This window comes from Lycium ferocissimum, chromosome 5 (genome assembly GCF_029784015.1).
Source record: "Lycium ferocissimum isolate CSIRO_LF1 chromosome 5, AGI_CSIRO_Lferr_CH_V1, whole genome shotgun sequence".
Classification (NCBI taxonomy): Eukaryota; Viridiplantae; Streptophyta; class Magnoliopsida; order Solanales; family Solanaceae; genus Lycium; species Lycium ferocissimum.
The window spans coordinates 74,765,708-74,784,321 of NC_081346.1; the positions used below are offsets into that span (position 1 = coordinate 74,765,708).

At 33.8% G+C, this 18,614-nt stretch overlaps 2 protein-coding genes across 3 annotated transcripts; both read left to right on the forward strand.

The window, feature by feature from the left end:
* Nucleotides 1-1,904: 1,904 nt before the first annotated feature.
* On the forward strand, nucleotides 1,905-5,768 carry LOC132057459 (G-type lectin S-receptor-like serine/threonine-protein kinase At4g27290). 2 transcript variants are annotated; one of them, XM_059450071.1, is made up of 8 exons: nucleotides 1,905-2,948; nucleotides 3,102-3,424; nucleotides 4,102-4,239; nucleotides 4,376-4,500; nucleotides 4,571-4,781; nucleotides 4,871-5,108; nucleotides 5,189-5,339; nucleotides 5,442-5,601. In XM_059450071.1, exons 1-8 carry the CDS (start codon nucleotides 2,002-2,004, stop codon nucleotides 5,457-5,459), a joined length of 2,151 nt encoding a protein of 716 aa, XP_059306054.1. In that variant the 5' UTR covers nucleotides 1,905-2,001; the 3' UTR covers nucleotides 5,460-5,601. The 2 variants fall into 2 exon arrangements, with proteins under 2 accessions (XP_059306054.1, XP_059306053.1); XM_059450070.1 differs by having other exon boundaries at nucleotides 1,906-2,948; nucleotides 5,420-5,768.
* Nucleotides 5,769-12,654: 6,886 nt separating this feature from the next.
* Nucleotides 12,655-17,533, forward strand: LOC132058039 (G-type lectin S-receptor-like serine/threonine-protein kinase At4g27290). The gene is made up of 8 exons (XM_059450608.1): nucleotides 12,655-13,128; nucleotides 13,726-14,543; nucleotides 14,591-14,753; nucleotides 14,899-15,059; nucleotides 15,197-15,407; nucleotides 15,646-15,883; nucleotides 15,968-16,118; nucleotides 17,215-17,533. The coding sequence occupies exons 1-8, from the start codon at nucleotides 12,657-12,659 to the stop codon at nucleotides 17,521-17,523; spliced, it is 2,523 nt and encodes an 840-aa protein (XP_059306591.1). The 5' UTR covers nucleotides 12,655-12,656; the 3' UTR covers nucleotides 17,524-17,533.
* The last annotated feature ends 1,081 nt before the right edge of the window (nucleotides 17,534-18,614 follow it).

Sequence of the window (18,614 nt, forward strand, 5' to 3'; positions counted from 1 at the left end):
ATGTGGTATGGTGTTGTAAACCCACGTTCATTCCGTTAGAGTTATATAACCAAAAAAAGTCCTAATTTTTGTAACCACGATTTGGTGGTTTTTTCCGCTTGCATATTTCATTTCCCCCTTTATACCCCACCCTCCATCATCCACCCCACCCTACCACTCACCCCCACTCCCACCCTCCACCATCCACCCCACCCCCACCCTACCACCCACCCCCACGCTTATCCCACAACCACCTATGTCACCCCACCCACCCCTCCACCACCCACTACCCCTCACCACCACCCAACCCCACCCTACCACCCACTACCCCCATCCTCATCCCACAACCACCCACTACCCTTACCACCACTACCCCACCCTCATCCCACCTACCCCTCCACCACCCCCACTCACTACCTACTTATTTTTTAAAGTTCCTATTTTATTATTTACTTGAGTTTTATTAATATATATAAACTAATTTCTAATTAAGAGTTAATGGTATTTTAGTAAACTTACAAGTTATTATACAAGATCATACAAATAAACCAAACAATACAAATGTTATTAAACCACAACAAACGATACTAATTTATCAAACATTGTGTTTTATTAATACAGTACAATACAATACAACACCATACTGTACCATACCATACTGTACATTAATGAACCACGGGAAACAACCATCCAAACAGAGGGTAAATGCTAACTTAAAGCACGGGACCTGTAATTACTTAACACCAACGAAAATAACCATCTAGTTGATGCCGAAGTATAGTAGAACTAATCTAACTTCTGGATGTCACTAATCAGCATGGTTTCTGGCTTTCTGCGATATTTGTTTCATAAGAGAGTTGAATGAGCATGATTATTCAAAAATGTGTATGTCATCCATTTTTTTAAACTTTTTTTTTTACATATCCATACATATTTTGAGTAAAGCAGTTGAACCCACAAAACCCACACTAGGTCCGGCTCTACATCGTTCGTCATTTAACATGTCATGGCATTGGTAGTTCACCCGTGAGGTTTGCCTGACTCGAGTGTGCACAAGCCACACTTATGCCAACTAGAGCTGTCTAACTGGTCACAGTGATAGTTAAGGTGTCTATTAATATATTTGGCCTATTAATTAACTGTGGTTACGCATTAATATTTACTTATATATCATGCTTCATGCAGCTAATGCTTTGATACAAACACTGGGTGCTTGTAGATTAATTTTTTTTTCGATGGGTTCCTCTCCATTTTCCCCAAGTTCCTATTTGGATGAAAGACACATGACATAGTTAATAATTAATGGTTGAGATCTAATTGCCCAAATCGAGATCTAATTGCCCAAATCAAGATCCTAACCATAGTTAAAATAACAAATATTTTCTTTATTTACTCTAAAAAATTTGACAATCCCAAAATTTTAGCTAAAACATTATCTCGCCTGTAAATTAATCCTAAAATTTTCTTTCTTTCCTATTTATTACGTGTCATATAAATGACTTATAAATTTTCTTTTCTTGAATTAAAACTAAAGCACGAAATATACAAAAATAATAATATGGGAACATATCCAGATGGACGTAGGGGGGAAAAATTAACAAGAACTGTACAAAAAATTAAAAAAAAAAAAAAAAAAGGAAGAGCACGTAATAAATAGGAAAAGAAAAAAAAATTAGGATTAATTATTAGGTGAGATAATGTTTTAGCTAGAATTTTGGGATTGTCAATTTTTTTTTTAGAGTAAATAAAGAAAATATTTGTTATTTTAACTATGGTTAGGACCTTGATTTTGACAATTAGATCTCAACCATTAATTATTAACTATGACATGTTCGTATGACTTTTAACAGTTCCAGACAATCACATTCTAATTCTTAGCCGCCTTTGTGCCTCTCAACAGTTAAGTGGGATACACATTTCAGTTATAAAATTGACCTTGTCGAAAGGAATTGGTGTTCTTTCTTTGTGTCAGCTGTGTTGAGGCTTTAAGTTTTCGAAAATCAGAGGCACGAGTCAGAATCAATGAAAGGGCAACATTCTTTATTTTTTTGCTCCACTTTTCTTTCCATCTTACTAATTTCCACAGCATTAAACATGATCACAACAGAAAAACCAATTAGAGATGGTGACACTATTGTTTCAGCTGGAGAGGTTTATGAACTTGGATTTTTCAGCCCTGGAAATTCCAAGAATCGCTATGTTGGCATATGGTACAAGAAGATAACAACTAGAACTGTCGTATGGGTTGCCAACAGAAACATTCCACTGAATGACACTTCAGGAGTGTTAACACTCAATCCCAATGGGATACTTGTACTTCTCAACAGTTCTAATGCCTCAATTTGGTCATCAAACTCATCAAGATCCTTAAAGAATCCAAAAGTGTGGCTCCTGGATTCTGGGAATCTTGTTATCAGTGATGGTAATGAGAGAGACCGCAGGATTAATTTTGCGTGGCAGAGTTTTGATTATCCAGGAGACACTTTATTACCTGGCATGAAGCTTGGACGTAATTTGGTCACGGGCCATGATTGGTACATACAATCGTGGAAGAGCAGTGATGATCCTGCTCCAGGCGAATATATAGAACGTCTTGATTCTCATGGATACCCGCAATTTTTCGTGTGGAAAAATTCATCTATAGTATTTAGCACAGGGCCATGGAATGGTATCGCATTTAGTAGTACTACTAAACGTACACCAACTAGATATTACACTTTCGAGTTTTTTATTAAACAGCAGGAAATTTACTTCAAGTACAGTCCTAATGAGTCCATGCCCACCAGGGTGGTGATCAACCAGGCTGGGATGGTAGAACACCTAACATGGATTGAACAGAGTCACAGCTGGATAGTCTACGTGAATGCGCAAACTGATAACTGTGAGCGTTTTGCTTTATGTGGTCCTTATGCAAGTTGCAACATCAATAACTCTCCTCCATGTGACTGCTTGCGAGGTTTCGAACCTAGGTATTGTTAAAATGTGTGATCATCGCACCTTAAGCTATTACACTTTTGATTATTAGTTATGCCTTCATGCGGGTGCGACCCCTCTGTCTGCTCATCTAAAAGTTTAAGCTATTTGAAAGAGCATGCTTTTAATTAGTGAATTATTCTTTACAGGTATCCTGGACAATGGTATGCGGCGGACTGGTCTAGTGGTTGTGTAAGGAGAACTTTTTTGGCTTGTAACCAAGATGGTTTTCTTAAATTTACGAGTATCAAGATGCCAGATTCTAGATCATCCTGGTTTAATGAGAGCATGAACCTTGAAGAATGCAAGAAAATGTGCTTGGCAGATTGCAATTGTACAGCCTACTCAAATCTTGATATCAGAAATGGCGGAAGTGGATGCTTAATATGGTTTGGTGAACTCAATGATATTAGAGAGTACAGCAACAAAAATGAACAAGTCCTGTTTGTGAGAGTTGCTGCTTCAGAATTAGGTAATGACCCTACTCTCTATACCAATATAAGCACAACTCTTTAGAATAAAAAGGAACTCTACTATCTTATTTACTTGATGGACATTGAAGTTGATTAGGTGCTTTAATAGTTGGTAATATGTCAATTGATTAGTAAATGATAAAAATGCTTTTATCCAACTATGAAGAAGTTTCGCTCTGGTGTTCCTGACTAAAACGGAAACAACCCAAAATTTGCTAAAGTCTTATCAACCATTAAACAGCTGCATATCTACCATTTTTTTTCCATTTGAGGTGCCATACTAGCAGGAGATGAAAATCTAGTACGATCTTGGAGTTGTCTCTAATTTGACCTCTTGAAACTTTTTATGCATAAAACATATTAGCTTCAGGTAATTTGGACACTACGTGTTCCGCTGTACTTTGCTCATCTTTCAGAAAAGATATGTTCTAACTACCAGTACATCTTGAAATTGGTTAAACATGGCCTACTCTTTGTAGAAGCGCCATGAAACTAGGGAAAGCATCCCGAATGTAGATGACGAAAGACCAGTAGCCAAAAGCATTACAAGCTTAGGGAAAGACTAAAAAGGTTCAAATTAATAACAAAATAAAAATAACTCACCGGAGCAATTCTCTACTGATTTGGCCAACTCATATGTCAATTGAAGACTGCTTATGGACTTATTATTGAACAGATTCAGACAGGAATTGGAGAAGAAAGAGGTCAGCCCTGATTGCGATCATTTCAGCACTAGTAGCAACTTTTATCCTCGGTTTTGTAGGTTGGTTTTCCTTCCAAAGAAAGAACAGAAGAACAGATAAATCTGCTAGAGGTACTCTTGTCTAACATTCTTTATTAGAAAACTGTTAACTGTGAATGCTTTACTACCAAGGTAAATCTTCCATCTAGCTAACATTCTTCGCAGCTCATTAATATCATGTTTGTGACCGGCAAATATATATTGACAGGTTCAGAAGTTGGAAACGAAGACCTCGAGTTGCCATTGTTTAGTTTAGTTATTGTTACTACTGCCACTAAAAACTTCTCGTCTGCTAATGTGATTGGGGAGGGCGGCTTTGGACCCATTTACAAGGTAAATCAACTTTGATCTTCGAATTCTAGCTAGAAGTAGCATGCTTGACCCTTGATAAAAAAACCTGTAGGGTATCCTAGCAAATGGACAAGAGATAGCAGTAAAGAGGCTATCAGAGTATTCTGGACAAGGTGTTCGAGAGTTAAAAAATGAAATCGTTCTCATTTCCAAGCTGCAACATAGGAACCTTGTCAAGCTTTTGGGTTGCTGCCTTGAAGGAGAAGAAAGGATGCTGATCTATGAGTTTATGCCCAACGCTAGCTTGGACTATTTCATTTTTGGTCTGCTTCTCATGATTCATTAACTAAATATTATTTGATAAGCCCTTACTGTCTCTGAAGCCATCAATGATTAAGTCTACGTTGTGCAGATCCAAGCAGAAAAGCTTCACTTGCATGGAAGAACCGTTTTAAAATTGCTATGGGAATATCTAGAGGTCTTCTTTACCTTCACCAGGACTCAAGATTAAGAATTATTCACCGAGACCTTAAGACCAGCAACATTTTATTAGATAGTGAAATGAATGCCAAAATTTCTGACTTTGGCCTTGCCAAAATTTTTGGCGGAGAACAAGTGGAAGGAAATACTAAGAGGATACTAGGGACATAGTAAGTTCTACAAACCTTTACGATAGAATCTTAATTACTTTCAGTCTGTACATGAATTTAAATTTGATGAGTTGATGCAGTGGATACATGTCACCGGAGTATGCCGTTGATGGGAAATATTCAGTAAAATCCGATGTATTCAGTATCGGTGTTATCATTCTAGAAATAGTTAGTGGCAGAAGGAACAGGAAATTTCATCATTTCGAACATCATTACAATCTTTTGGGACATGTAAGCACAAAATTTTGTTTCCTTATTCACTCTTCCTATTGTGAATGCATTTGTATAAATGTGTACTGTTTTAAATTTAGGCATGGTTACTTTGGACTGAAGGAAAAGCATTGGAACTGATGGACGAATGTTTAAAAGAATCATTTTCAGAAGCTCAAGTGTTGAGATGCATTCAGGTCGGGTTGTTGTGCGTCCAAAAACTCCCAGAAGATAGGCCTATGATGGCATCAGTAGTTTTCTGGTTGGAGAATGAATGCCCAGTTCTTCCTCAACCAAAGCAGCCTGGTTTTTTTACAGAAAGGAATTCAATGGAATCAACAGAGTCAGCTGAATTTTTAAGTTAACTTGTTGTAATCGGGTAAGGCCATGGTGCTGTGCATCCAAGTTCAATCAGCACATATTATATATAATTAATCAGAAGAAAACCGGGTAGTGTGTCCACAAATTTACAAGGATGAAGAGCACTCTGACAGTTAATCAGGAAAAAACCTGAACTTGAAATCAAGGAGAGGATGGGTTTAAGGTGAACTTAGAACATTATCAGATTTTTCTTTTAAGACTGGTCTTTACATCTGTATCAAGTTATAGATTTGTCCTTCTCATACCAACACACTTATTCTTCCTTTTCCCTCTCAGTATTCAGTATATGCTTTGTAACCCAATTAATCCGGATACACGTTGGGAAGTCCAACCTTATGGGTAAAATTTAAGCCTTCCTATCAAAAGTGACTCCATTTTCAGGGCTCGTACCTGGATCCTTGATTATTGATTTAGTGATATATAGTTTCGTAGTATAAGCATTAGTAACATCTTTCTGAAAAAATTCCTGGAGCTGAAGTTGAAGATTATACTTGCGGCATGGCAAAATTGTCTTTATATTACTTGTCCTCTTAGTTGAATATTAGATGGTGACTTTACAAGGTTTAAAACAAATGCATCAATATTTTGAAAGCTAAAATTGTTCGTTTTGACGCGATTGGTTACATCACATCAGCGGGAAAAAATTGGGTCTAATTTAGGAAATAAAGAAGACATCAAATTTACTCTTTCAAGGAAAATATTAGGGTAATTTAGTCAATAACATTACATGTATTTACACCAAAGGAATAGATGCATGACATATGTTAACATCAATAGCCTGTTTGGCTAAGTTTCCAAAATCTGCTTTTTTTGAGAAGTATTTTTTTTATAAAAAATATTTTTCAAGAAAGTACAGAGTGGAGTTTGTGTTTGACCAAATAAACCAATTTGAAAAATACTTTTAACAATCTTAGAGCAACAATTTGTGCCTAAGCAAGGTTCCAAAAGTGCATCTGGAAAACAACTTTTATCGCCACTCAAAAACAAACAACTTATGTTGTGACTCCAAAACATTTGAACAATTTATGCTGCTGCGAAAAGAAGGCCCGGCTCCAAGTTGTTCAAGCGTATTTCGTTTCTAATAAAAGTCTGGCCTGTTGGACAAACACCTTAACTTTCTAAAATAAACCTTTTGGAAAAAAGAACCATTTTTGGCTTCCCAAAAGCTTGGCCAGAATAGGCTATAAATGACTTAATTGTGGCAAGTTGAGTCTGTTTGCCGTTTGGTGTAAACACCTCGTGTAAATATATCTACAATTTGTTAAAACACAAACATCAGGTCAACAGTGGGAAATGGGAAGTCATAGGCGTACAACTTTGAACAAGTTCAGTTTTTTTACATCCTAATTCTTAGCAGCCGCTAGGCCTCTCAACAGAAAAGTTTGAACCAATTACCCAATTGATCAGTCACCTAGTGATTGGCTCATAAATAAGTAAAAAAAAAAAATCACAAGAGAAAATTTGGGTCAGTTACCAATAAAATAAAGAGTCGTGATAGACCTTTAACTGAAAGGTTTCAAATATTGGATCATTTCCTTAAGATGCTCCCAAAAACCAATTCACATTTCAATTCTGCAAACAAAAAACTTTTTACTTTCTTTATATAGATGATTTTTGGACTGTTTATTCTAAACTGGTGGGCAGGAAAAAAATTAACCTTGTTCACCGCAGTTATCAGTATTATTTTTTGTATCAATAAAAAAAATGAGCCAGAATCCATGAAAGGGCTACTTTCTTTATTCGTCTGCTCCCATTTTCTCTTCATCTTACTAATTTCTGCGGCGTTAGACACGATCACTACAGATAAATCTGAAGGAAAATATTTTATATATAAACTTTACGAATCTCTAAACGCTCTCTACAATCTCCACAACATAAAATAAATAGCAGCAGCCATATCTATATATATATATATAAAAGGAGGGTAGTTTAGCTTAATATTAAGCCAAGTGGCGTAATATAAACAAGCCACTTGGCAACAAATTCTATTTGATTGGATTTTAAGAAGAGTTATTAATTGCAGTTGAAATATTACCATACCATATATATATATATAAAAGAAGAGTAGTCTAGCTTAATATTAAGTCACGTGGCGTAATATGAATAAGCCACTTGGCAACAAATTCTATTTGCATTAATTATAAAAGAAGTTATTAATTGTAGTTCAAAATATTACCTAATTTAATAATCTACTACTACTAATCCTATATATATATATATATATATATATATATATATATATATATATATATATATATATATATAAGGAGGGTAGTCTAGCTTAATATTAAGCCAAGTGGCGTAATATGAACAAGCCACTTGGCAATAAATTCTAATTGTCTTAATTTAAAAAAGAAATTGTTAATTGCAAGTCAAATATTACCATATAAGGAATAACATCATATAAATTAAAAAAAATATTCATATAATAGTATTCCTTATATGGACAATATAATATTTTCAATTCAAATATTACCATATGAGAAATAATATTATATGACAAAAAATACTCATACAATTTTATTCCCTATAAGGAATTGAAATTAGAATTTACACAAATATTGTTTTCTAAGGAATACTAGGATATTATAATACATAATAATAATAATAATAATAATAATAATAATAATAATAATAATAATATATGTATTATAATAAATAAGCCAAGTGGCGTATCGAAAACAGGCACTTGATTACCAATTTTACTCTCCTTTGGCAATTGTGACTTTTTTCAAATTTACATCCTAAATAATTGGGAGTTTGATTTGAACTGAAATATAAATAATTTATAGACACGAGTGTAGTTTTCAATTTTAATTGAAATAAACATTCAGTTAAAAGATAAATAATTTAAGAAGTTTTTCAATGCAAACCTCTACTTGAAACTTACATTATTTGCCCTATTTACTTTCCAATTGTTATCTTTTTAAAAAGAAAGAAAAACGATTAGCCAAACATTAAGAAAGATATCTTTACCAATTCTAGTTGAAAAGTAATTGAGAAGATTTGGCGTAAAAATCACCGATATGCCATCTTAGGCGAGCAAATTTTATAGTAGTTGGAAGATAAATGTCTTTTATTAAACTTTTCAATAACAATGGGAAAACTAACTAAAATATTATAGTAGAGAAAAATAATATAATTAGGACAGCATGGTATATATACTTTAAATTAATTATAAAAATAAATTGAGGTAAATAAATAATACTCGAAATGTTAATGATAAATTTAAACACTATAATAATTTCAAGCAATCTATATTAGGAAACCAATTCAGGAAAAATCAATCGGTGCTTTATTTGAGTCTAGAAAATCTTCCCGACATTTGTGGAGATAATTAAGTAATCAGTTAAATATAATCAAATAGTAAAATTAAAAGAGATTTAAGGAAAGTTAATAAAGAGAGATTTGGACTCAGAGCTTTGAGAGGACGATGCAGCACATAAATAAGGTATGAAATAATAGAGATATGAATCAATAATGATACACAATTATGGCATATTTATAAATGTGCAATTATTAAGCAAAAAAGAGTGATAAATGTCTGGAATCCTTATTTTTCTACCATCAACCGATTCTCCAAACATCCTACTTGCTTTTGCTTTTCATTGCTTAAAATTTTCAGTGTTATAACATGATGAATTTGTATCAAATGTGCAGTTTCTTGATTTATATGTTCTTTCACATAAGTATGATATAAAGGTGATTGACTTTCTTGATCTTTTTCATTCTTATCCTTTTAACATCAGGTTTTGATAGAGTAGGCGACCATGCATGTTGATGAGACGTTTTCTCAAGGACATCACTAATTCAAAATAAGAGCTAATGGAGGTTGAACATTGAATTCACGACGTATCTTTGGAGCAAGAAAATTATTTGTCGGAAATGGTTTGAACTATTTGCGGTGATTAAAGCTGGTAAGTTTGGTGAATGCTTTATTTGAATACAAGAAAATTTATAATTGATGTGCAAAGCAGTAAGAGACTTAAGAAAATGTAAATTGATAACTTAAAGTTTTCATCGCTTTTAGGTTGTAAATTTTCAATAAAATAGTACCCACGAGGTCAATATACAGAAGTGATAACAAAATGCAAAGAGTGCTGATGGAATAGAGAATATGATTATTTTAGAGAGTATGGAAATAAATATTAAGAAATACAAGATGGATCTTGCTTAAGTTTATTAGGATTTGTATGTTTTTTAAACAATTTAAATTTTTTGTTGATATATTATTTTTCAAAATGTTCATGAAGAAACTAATTTTTACAAAATTAATCTTGAAAAAATCTAAGAAATATTTAAACATCGAAAGCGAGGAAGGGAATCCAAGTCCTTAATTATAAATGGAAGTCTATTCTAATACTGAAATGAAATCGATTTAAAATAACTTCAGATTTTATAGCCAACAAAATAAAATTTTAAGTATGACTAAGATTACGAGTACTAAATGACATTTATAGGTAGGGCTCTAAATAGAAACTTATCACTTACATTTTTCTTTTACAAAATTAAAAGGAGACTATAGATAAGAATTGTTATTACTTTGATATTTATATTCGGTGTAAAATGGGAACTCCATATATACTTAATAATTATTATATTAAGAATTACATTGTTAAGTACATTTTTTTTTTGGATTGATGTTTATTTTCAAAATGTTTAAATGCAAATAGGCTTTATAAAACAACAACTACCCGAAATATGTATACTTAAAAAGATGTATCTTGCTCTAGAAAATTGAGTATAGACAACTTTTGAAACTTATTTTTACTTATTTTACAAAATGTAAAAGGAGATTAAATAAAGACAAAGCTTATCACGACTGAATTATATTCTTAGGATGCTTTTGGGACATTCAAATATTATTCATTGACGACGTGATCATTTGCTTTTAAATTAAGATGTTTTGTTCTTTAGAGAATTACATACGAAAGAGAAATATCTAATAAAATTTGTTTGATCGATAAGATTTAAATTGCTAAAACAAATAAGATTGTATCTATGATTAATTTCATTTTATAATGTAGTAACACGCATTGTATCTCAATGTTTTAGTGAGGAACTAAGAGAGACAAAATATTAGAAGGATAAAATTTATTTTAATTTAATACAAGAAAATGTTTTGATTTTATTATGAAATATTTCGCACAATCATTTAAGTAAAATGTCAACAGATAAAGTCAAAAACAAAATCTATTTAACAATCCAAGAATTTTAATCAACAAAGTGAAAATGAAAAATATAATTAATATCAATTAAGCTTATTGAAAGTATCACGATCACATTGGAGCAACAAAATTGTTTAATGTATTTAATCACTAAAAGATATTTGTAGCAATATATTGATGTTCTCAAACATAAATGAAAACCTCGACCTTAAAACAGGTAAATAGTTGAGTTAGAAGACTCAGATAGTGATAATTTTTCATATTTGATAGTTTAATATATAAAATTTGCTACGATTAGTGCAATATATATTGACAGGTTTAGAAGTTGGACTACATATTATTGAACCACAACATATGTGACCTGGCAAAGGTACAAAGTTGACCCAATCACCCAAATGCCCTGCTTTTGAGGGATATGTAATAAGCATCCAATAGTCAACCAAATGCCCTGCTTTTGAGGGATATGTAATAATCACCAGCATCCAATAGGCAATAGCCATAGTATACATTTATATAAGGGAGTATTTAGCCAAAACGTTACTTCATACTTCCAAGTCGAGTCGCACAACTAATTTTCTTTATTACTTAGTATATTACTTAATATATATGGCTATGCATTATTCCAGAAATGTACAGCTCATTTTTGTACTCGAAAATACATAGTAGGCGTTTGGCCGTGGATTCCAAATATTTTTCACTTTATTTTGAAATATATGGAGTTGGAATTGAAAATGGAATTGTGTTTTATACTTTTTGCAAAGAATCTTTGAAATAATGTTCATATTTGAATGTAGTTAAATATAAATACGAAGGTGAAAAGCGAGTTGGAAAACAAGTTATAAGTTGTTTTCCAAATTTTATAGCTAAAAAAATAAAATTTTGACATTAAGATTACGAGTAATAAATGACATTTATGTAGCCTAAATTGAAACTTATCACTTACATTTTTCTTTTACAAAATTAAAAGCAAAAAGAATTGTTATTACTTTGATTTTCAAATAAAATATATAAAATTATTATATTAAGCAAAAAATGAATAAATTTTGTGGCCGACCGGGTCCAGTTTTTTCACACTAGCAGAAAATATATACTAGTATAACAAGTTTTCCGTTGGCCTGCTTCCGAAATGTTAACAACTTACGAATAGGGGCGGTACTAGAAGCAGAATGTATGGGTTTGTGAACTCAATTACTAACATCCGATCTTCACGCCAAATGCCCTGGGCGTTTTAGGGGTTAAAATTGGTACACGTGAATACATCACCCATCTCTCCTTTTTGTAAATAATCAGGTATTTTGTGTATATATTTTATAAAATTAGTATAATACTATCAAATGTTCGAACACATCTTTCAAAAGTTTAAATGGTCGCACAATGAAGGTTGAGTTATTTACCATATTTGGCTAGGATTATTCCAGAAATGATCAAGTCCCACTTAATATATTTTTGCCTTTTTTTTTTTTTTTTTTTTTAGTGGTGAACCCATGTTTCAGAAATCCTAAATTCTCCTCGACGTCGCTATTCTAGAATTTAGAACTCATACGAAAGGCAAACTGTCAAAAGACTTAGTACTCTGTATATTATCTCCATTCCTTGGCAGCAAATCAGCCACGTTCAAGAGCTGGTTCTCCCATGTATTTGGAGTTGACCTGCAAAATGAAGTCTTGGTCTTCTATCAGTATGGAAGAGAAGACCACAAAAGATAGGACATATTGACTTGTCTTAAATCACCCCATACAGTTACAATCTTTTAAACAATTTTTAAGAAAAATGCTACCAAAGTATAGCAATGGATACATTTCCATTCATTCTACTTCTATGTTCCTTAGTTTTTCTTCAAAAAGTTCATAGTCAAGTGGATACCATAACTACAACTCAATTCATTAAAGATGGTGATACTATTGTTTCCTCTAGCGGAACGTTCGAGTTAGGATTCTTCAGTCCTGGAGCTACTTCTACAAATCGTTATGTTGGAATATGGTACAAGAAAACCTCTGCTGTTAATCCAGTTTGGGTTGCTAATAGACTAGTTCCTCTCAAAAATAAGTCTGGGGTCTTGAAGGTTATTCAGCCAGGTAAAATTGTTCTTCTGAATGATACTAATGCAACTGTGTGGTCCACAAATTCATCAAGGTCCGTGCATAATCCCGTTGCTCAGTTGCTGGACACGGGTAATTTCGTGGTGAGAGATGCAGACGACCCAAATCCAGAAAATTTCCTGTGGCAAAGCTTTGATTATCCTAGTAATACTCTGCTGGCAGGTAGGGGGTGTCAAATGGTTGGGTCAAAATGAGCTGAGTTAATAGATGGACGGGTTGTGCTGAGATGTGATGAGTCAAGATGGGCTAAACAATGCATCATTATCCAACCCGTCCAACTCTTATCAAGTTTTAACTTAATTATTTATTTCATTATATTTGTTCAATGACGAATAAACTAATCATTTTATATATTTATTATGGCTATATATAACGTATTTTTACTTTTTTAATAAGGTTTTTGATGGGTCAATTTGGGCTACACATTTAGCCCAAATCAGCCAAATTTTTAGAGGGAAAATTGCAGCTCAATGCCTTTGGGTGATCTAGTTATAAAATATGACCAAATGTACAGGTTTTTTTTTTTTTTTTTAAATATTTATATGTGTTATATACACATACTATACGTATAGTATACATAATCCGTGTATAAGTTTTGTATATTTCAGACATTGGTAAATAAGCTTGGCCAAACTGTACATATTGGTAAGTTTCGCAATTGTTAGATGGATGAATTGGACGAAATGGGCTAAGTCAATAAATTTAACGGGTTGGGATGGTCATATTTTCATGAGCTAATTATGTCGCATTTACTTGCAGGTATGAAACTTGGAACAGACTTGGTGACTGGACTAGAAAGGTATCTTAGCTCATGGAGAAGTAATGATGATCCTGCTCCTGGTGACTATACTTATCACTGTGATCCTACTGGTTATCCACAAAACCTTATGAGAAAAGGGCCTAATGTGACTTTTAGAGCAGGGCCATGGAATGGTCTCAGGTGGAGTGGTGGACCTAACATGGTGAACAACTCTATCATTTCCTTTGGCATGGTGATGAACCGTAGGGAAATTTATTACGATTATCAACTCGTTAACAAATCTGTTATTTCGACTTTAGTGATAGAGCCTTACGGGAAAGCTATGCGTATCATTTGGATTGGAAAGGTTCAGGGATGGGTAAATTATCACTCTGCAGATGCAGATGACTGTGACACCTACAAATTATGTGGTGCATATGGCACTTGCAACATTTTGAGTGATCCTTTTTGTCAATGTTTAGATAAATTCGAGCCAAAACATCTGGATGATTGGAACAGAGCTGACTGGTCGAGCGGTTGTGTCCGGAAACACCCATTGAATTGCACAGTCGATGGATTTCTTAAGTATTCTGGTGTTAAACTGCCCGATACACGAAATTCTTGGTTCAATGAGACAATGACCTTAGATGAATGCAGGACATTTTGCTTGAGGAATTGTTCATGTATGGCTTATAGTAATCTGGACATACGCAATGGAGGAAGCGGATGCTTGTTATGGAATGGTGAGCTGGTTGACATTAGACAGCTATCTCAATCAGGACAGGATATCTACATTAGGATGTCTGCTTCGGACATAGGTAATATGCAATTTACTGATGCAGAAAAGAACTTCTAGCATTATTAGAAACTATAGCCTTTAATATTTGGATGGGAAATGTTGCAGGTTCGGCTGGATCAAAGGGAAAGAAAGCTGTCATACTTGCAGTAGCTTTGCCACTATTGGTTGCATTGGTTCTGCTAGGTTTAGTTGTAGGCTTGATTCTTTATACACGAAAAAGGAGAGAGGATCCAATGGTCACAACAACTGGTAAGTGAAAGCACCAATTCTATCATTGAAAAACTGGAAGCAGCTATGGTCATTTGTTCCGTATACCACTAGAATTTTTTTTTTCAAGCTCGTCGTTTGAACAAGGTCTACTTCTATGTTCAAATTGCAGAGAGTCAAATTGCAGAGAGATTAGGTGGTCACAGCAACAAGAATGATAGCAGTAATCAAATTCACCACGAAGATTTTGAGCTACCACTTTTTGACTTATTTACAATAACCAAGGCTACTGACGACTTTTCATTTGCTAACAAGATTGGAGAGGGTGGCTTTGGACAAGTTTACAAGGTAGAAACATTTCTCGGACTCCAACAATTGATACTCGAGACTCAAGAACACATTGAATAAATCCATTTAATTTCTTTCCTTTACTTAAAATGACCATTCACTCCATCGCATTTCTAACACGACTGCTACTTTTATAGGGTGTATTAGAAGGTGGACAAGAAGTAGCAGTGAAACGGCTCTCAGAAACATCAGATCAAGGATTTCATGAGTTCAAGAATGAAGTTAACTGCATCGCAAAACTTCAGCATCGAAATCTTGTAAAGCTTCTAGGATGCTGCATTCAAGGAGACGAGAAGATGCTGGTGTACGAGTACATGCCAAACAAAAGCCTGGAATTATATATATTTGGTTAGTCTTTCACATCTAGTAGGCAGACATTTCTTTTAATGCAATCAATTGTTATGAGTGACCCCGCGCATTGCGGGAGCTTAGTGCAGCGGCTACCCTTTTAATTGTTATGAGTGACATAAAAACACCTGATACTTAAAATGCTAATGTTCAAGAAGGAACGTCTAATGTGATTTCACAAAGGTCTGCTTTCAATTTTTGAGAAAACTTACAGTAAGAAGTTGAAAACATTTTGCAGATGAAGAAAGGAAAGCATTACTTGATTGGCCTAAGCGCTTCAACATTATTAATGGAATTGCTCGAGGACTGATGTATCTTCATCAAGATTCTAGGCTCAGAATCATCCACAGAGACTTGAAAGCTAGCAATGTCTTGCTTGATATTGAAATGAACCCAAAAATATCAGATTTTGGGATGGCCAGAAGTTTCAGAGGAGATGAAACAGGAGCCAATACACGCCGTGTTGTTGGAACATAGTAAGATTTAATCTTTGATTAGACATGTCGTAATGAACACAAGCATATCCTGCATTGTATAATCCTGTGGCTTCTTTGTTGCAGTGGTTACATGTCCCCAGAATATGCAGTCGAGGGGATGTTCTCAACGAAATCGGATGTTTTTAGCTTTGGGGTATTAGTATTAGAGATTGTGAGTGGAAAGAAGAATAGAAGATTTGCTCATCCTGACCACAACCTCAACCTTCTTGGACATGTAAGTACAGTAACTCCTAACTGAAAAAAGACAGACAATATTTGTTAATGCATTTAAGTTTTATGCGCTGACAGTAAGTTACATGTAAATCTCTACCATAAGCGGTTATTAAAGGGCAACCTTGTAAAAATGAGTAACTAACCTACTATAACAGGCTAAACCACATGATACTGTAAAGTCTTTGCACTATTAGTGTATATTACTTAAATCCGTTGTTGATAGAGGGATCGTTATATGCAATGATAGAAACTAAGAGTCCACCAAAACAGATAAGGGACCAGGCTAATTATCTGTTCCCTCAAGCAACAAACAGAAAGGTAAATGAGATACAATATTTACATGAAAAACTCCTTGCTCAAGGGATAAAAAACCACGACCCACTGGAGTAGGATTTGAAACTTCACTAACTGAGCAACGTTTTCAAATTACAAGCTTTTGCAACCTACGAATTAGGCACTAATCCCTCCCCTTACAATAACTTTATTGCAAGCAAAACCTTTGACTAACTCTAGCCAAGAATCAACTGATTCAACTAACTCTAGCTGAACCTTAACTCACCATAACTAACTATAGTCAGGCGCTTACACAAAAAGCTTGATAAAATCAAATACCTACAAAAACAAAACCCTTCTCAAAAGAAGTGTAGGTTTACAATATTAAGAACAAGAAGACAAAGACTCAACAACCTAGAACTTAAGACATCTTCAGTCTTGGGATCTAGTCCTTGGAGTTATTTAGTCTTGATCTTGAAAGCTCCGAGAAACAGTGGCGGCTACTCTTTTCACAAATGAGAATAATATGATTTTGAATGCTAGGTTAAACAAATGCCAACGTGTTGCTTATATAGGGAACCAAATGAAAGCATGTGAGGATAATGTGAGTGGCATGTGATATGGATAGGAACATTGCAATGATCCTTGTCATTTTGCCGACATGCAGCATCGTTCCGCCGTGGCTCGTCCGTTTATCGGAATGTAGTTGCGCGCTTTGCGGTACCGTCCCGATCGTACAAAGGTCGTGGGACCTGATCAAGGACCTAGTCCTTGGAGTATTTGTCAATCATCAAAATTATAAAATGTCGTAACTCATCATGCAGGCATGGATGCTTCATAATGAAGGAAGGACATTGGAACTAGTTGATCCAAATCTGGTGGACTCATGTTATATGTCAGAAGTAGTAAGATCAATCCATGTGGGATTGTTATGCGTTCAACAGAATCCAGAGGACAGGCCAAGCATGTCAAATGTGATTATGATGCTGAACAATGAAAGCATTTTGCCACTAGCTAAATATCCTGGATTCTTCACTGAAAGGAAAGTTGAAGATATTGATAAATTTTCTGGGAGTACACAAACACCAAGTTCTATAAACGAAGTTACCATTACGTTGTTGAATGCTCGATAGGAAGCATGTCCATAGTAATTTCCATCTTTCATTATTTCTCAGTATTGTATTAAATCCTCCCCTTTTCGTGTTTATTTAATTAGAAGAAAATTTTGTAGTAATTCTATAGTAACATATCTACATTTTACGTTAGGCTTCAAGTTCAATTTCAGAAAACAAAGAAAGAAAAAGATTCAGCTAGCAACAATACTGTCATGTTTTCTTAATCGTGCATATATGAGTAGAAATTACTGTGAAATTGGTAATTGATTAGAAATGTTAATTTATCCCCTGCAAAGTGCAGACAACATGTCAATGATTATCAAACTGAAACTATCAACAGTACTATAGATTTTAATTTTATAAGTTAAAAACACTTGGAGAATGTTTACAAATAGGCTGTTCAAATATCATGTTTACAAATAGGCTGTTCAAATATCATGACCCAATTCAATCGGGTCACATCAGTGATACGTGCAAGGAGTTAGATTACATCTCTCATATAAACACAATGGAATCGGAATGGAATAAGTGTTACGAATTTTAGTAGGCCTTTGGCCATGCAATTTGAAATCATGATTTCATATTTTTTTTTCAAATAAGTTTTTGTTTATGAAATTTGCACAATATTTCAACTTCAACTTCACGTTATGATTTCTAATCCTAAATTTTCTAAAAAGTAGGATTTGAGATTCCAAATCATGATTTCAAATTTTTTAAAATGTAAAACTTGACCCATAAATTTATATTTTGTAAAAAAATATCATAATTTGGTTAATATACTTTTAAAATATAAAACTTAACTCAAAATAACAATGTTGGTTCGTCTTCTTGGTCATCTGATCGGAAATGCATGCCTGACACGAAGAGATTGTTCTTAGGAGGATTATACCAAAGAAAGAGGACAATACAACTCATGTTCAATTTTACTTTTTATTAAACTAAAGTTTGATCAATAGATATTATATCTTCTAGAAATATATTAACTTTGTTATGAACTTTGATTTGTTCATTTGAAAAGATTATATAGGAATTGAGAAAGTTTTGAAAATTTTAGCAAGTTGTTAAATTTTTAGATTTATGAAAAACAACACAATTTAAGAATCCAAATT

Coding starts and splice junctions, on each gene's coding strand:
- LOC132057459 (XM_059450070.1), top strand. CDS start 2,002: ATGAAAGGGCAACATTCTTTATTTTTTTGCTCCACTTTTCTTTCCATC. Junction 4,501..4,570: donor GCTTTGGACCCATTTACAAG/GTAAATCAACTT, acceptor AAAAACCTGTAG/GGTATCCTAGCAAATGGACA. Junction 4,782..4,870: donor CTTGGACTATTTCATTTTTG/GTCTGCTTCTCA, acceptor TACGTTGTGCAG/ATCCAAGCAGAAAAGCTTCA.
- LOC132058039 (XM_059450608.1), top strand. CDS start 12,657: ATGGATACATTTCCATTCATTCTACTTCTATGTTCCTTAGTTTTTCTT. Junction 15,060..15,196: donor GCTTTGGACAAGTTTACAAG/GTAGAAACATTT, acceptor CTACTTTTATAG/GGTGTATTAGAAGGTGGACA. Junction 15,884..15,967: donor CGCCGTGTTGTTGGAACATA/GTAAGATTTAAT, acceptor TCTTTGTTGCAG/TGGTTACATGTCCCCAGAAT.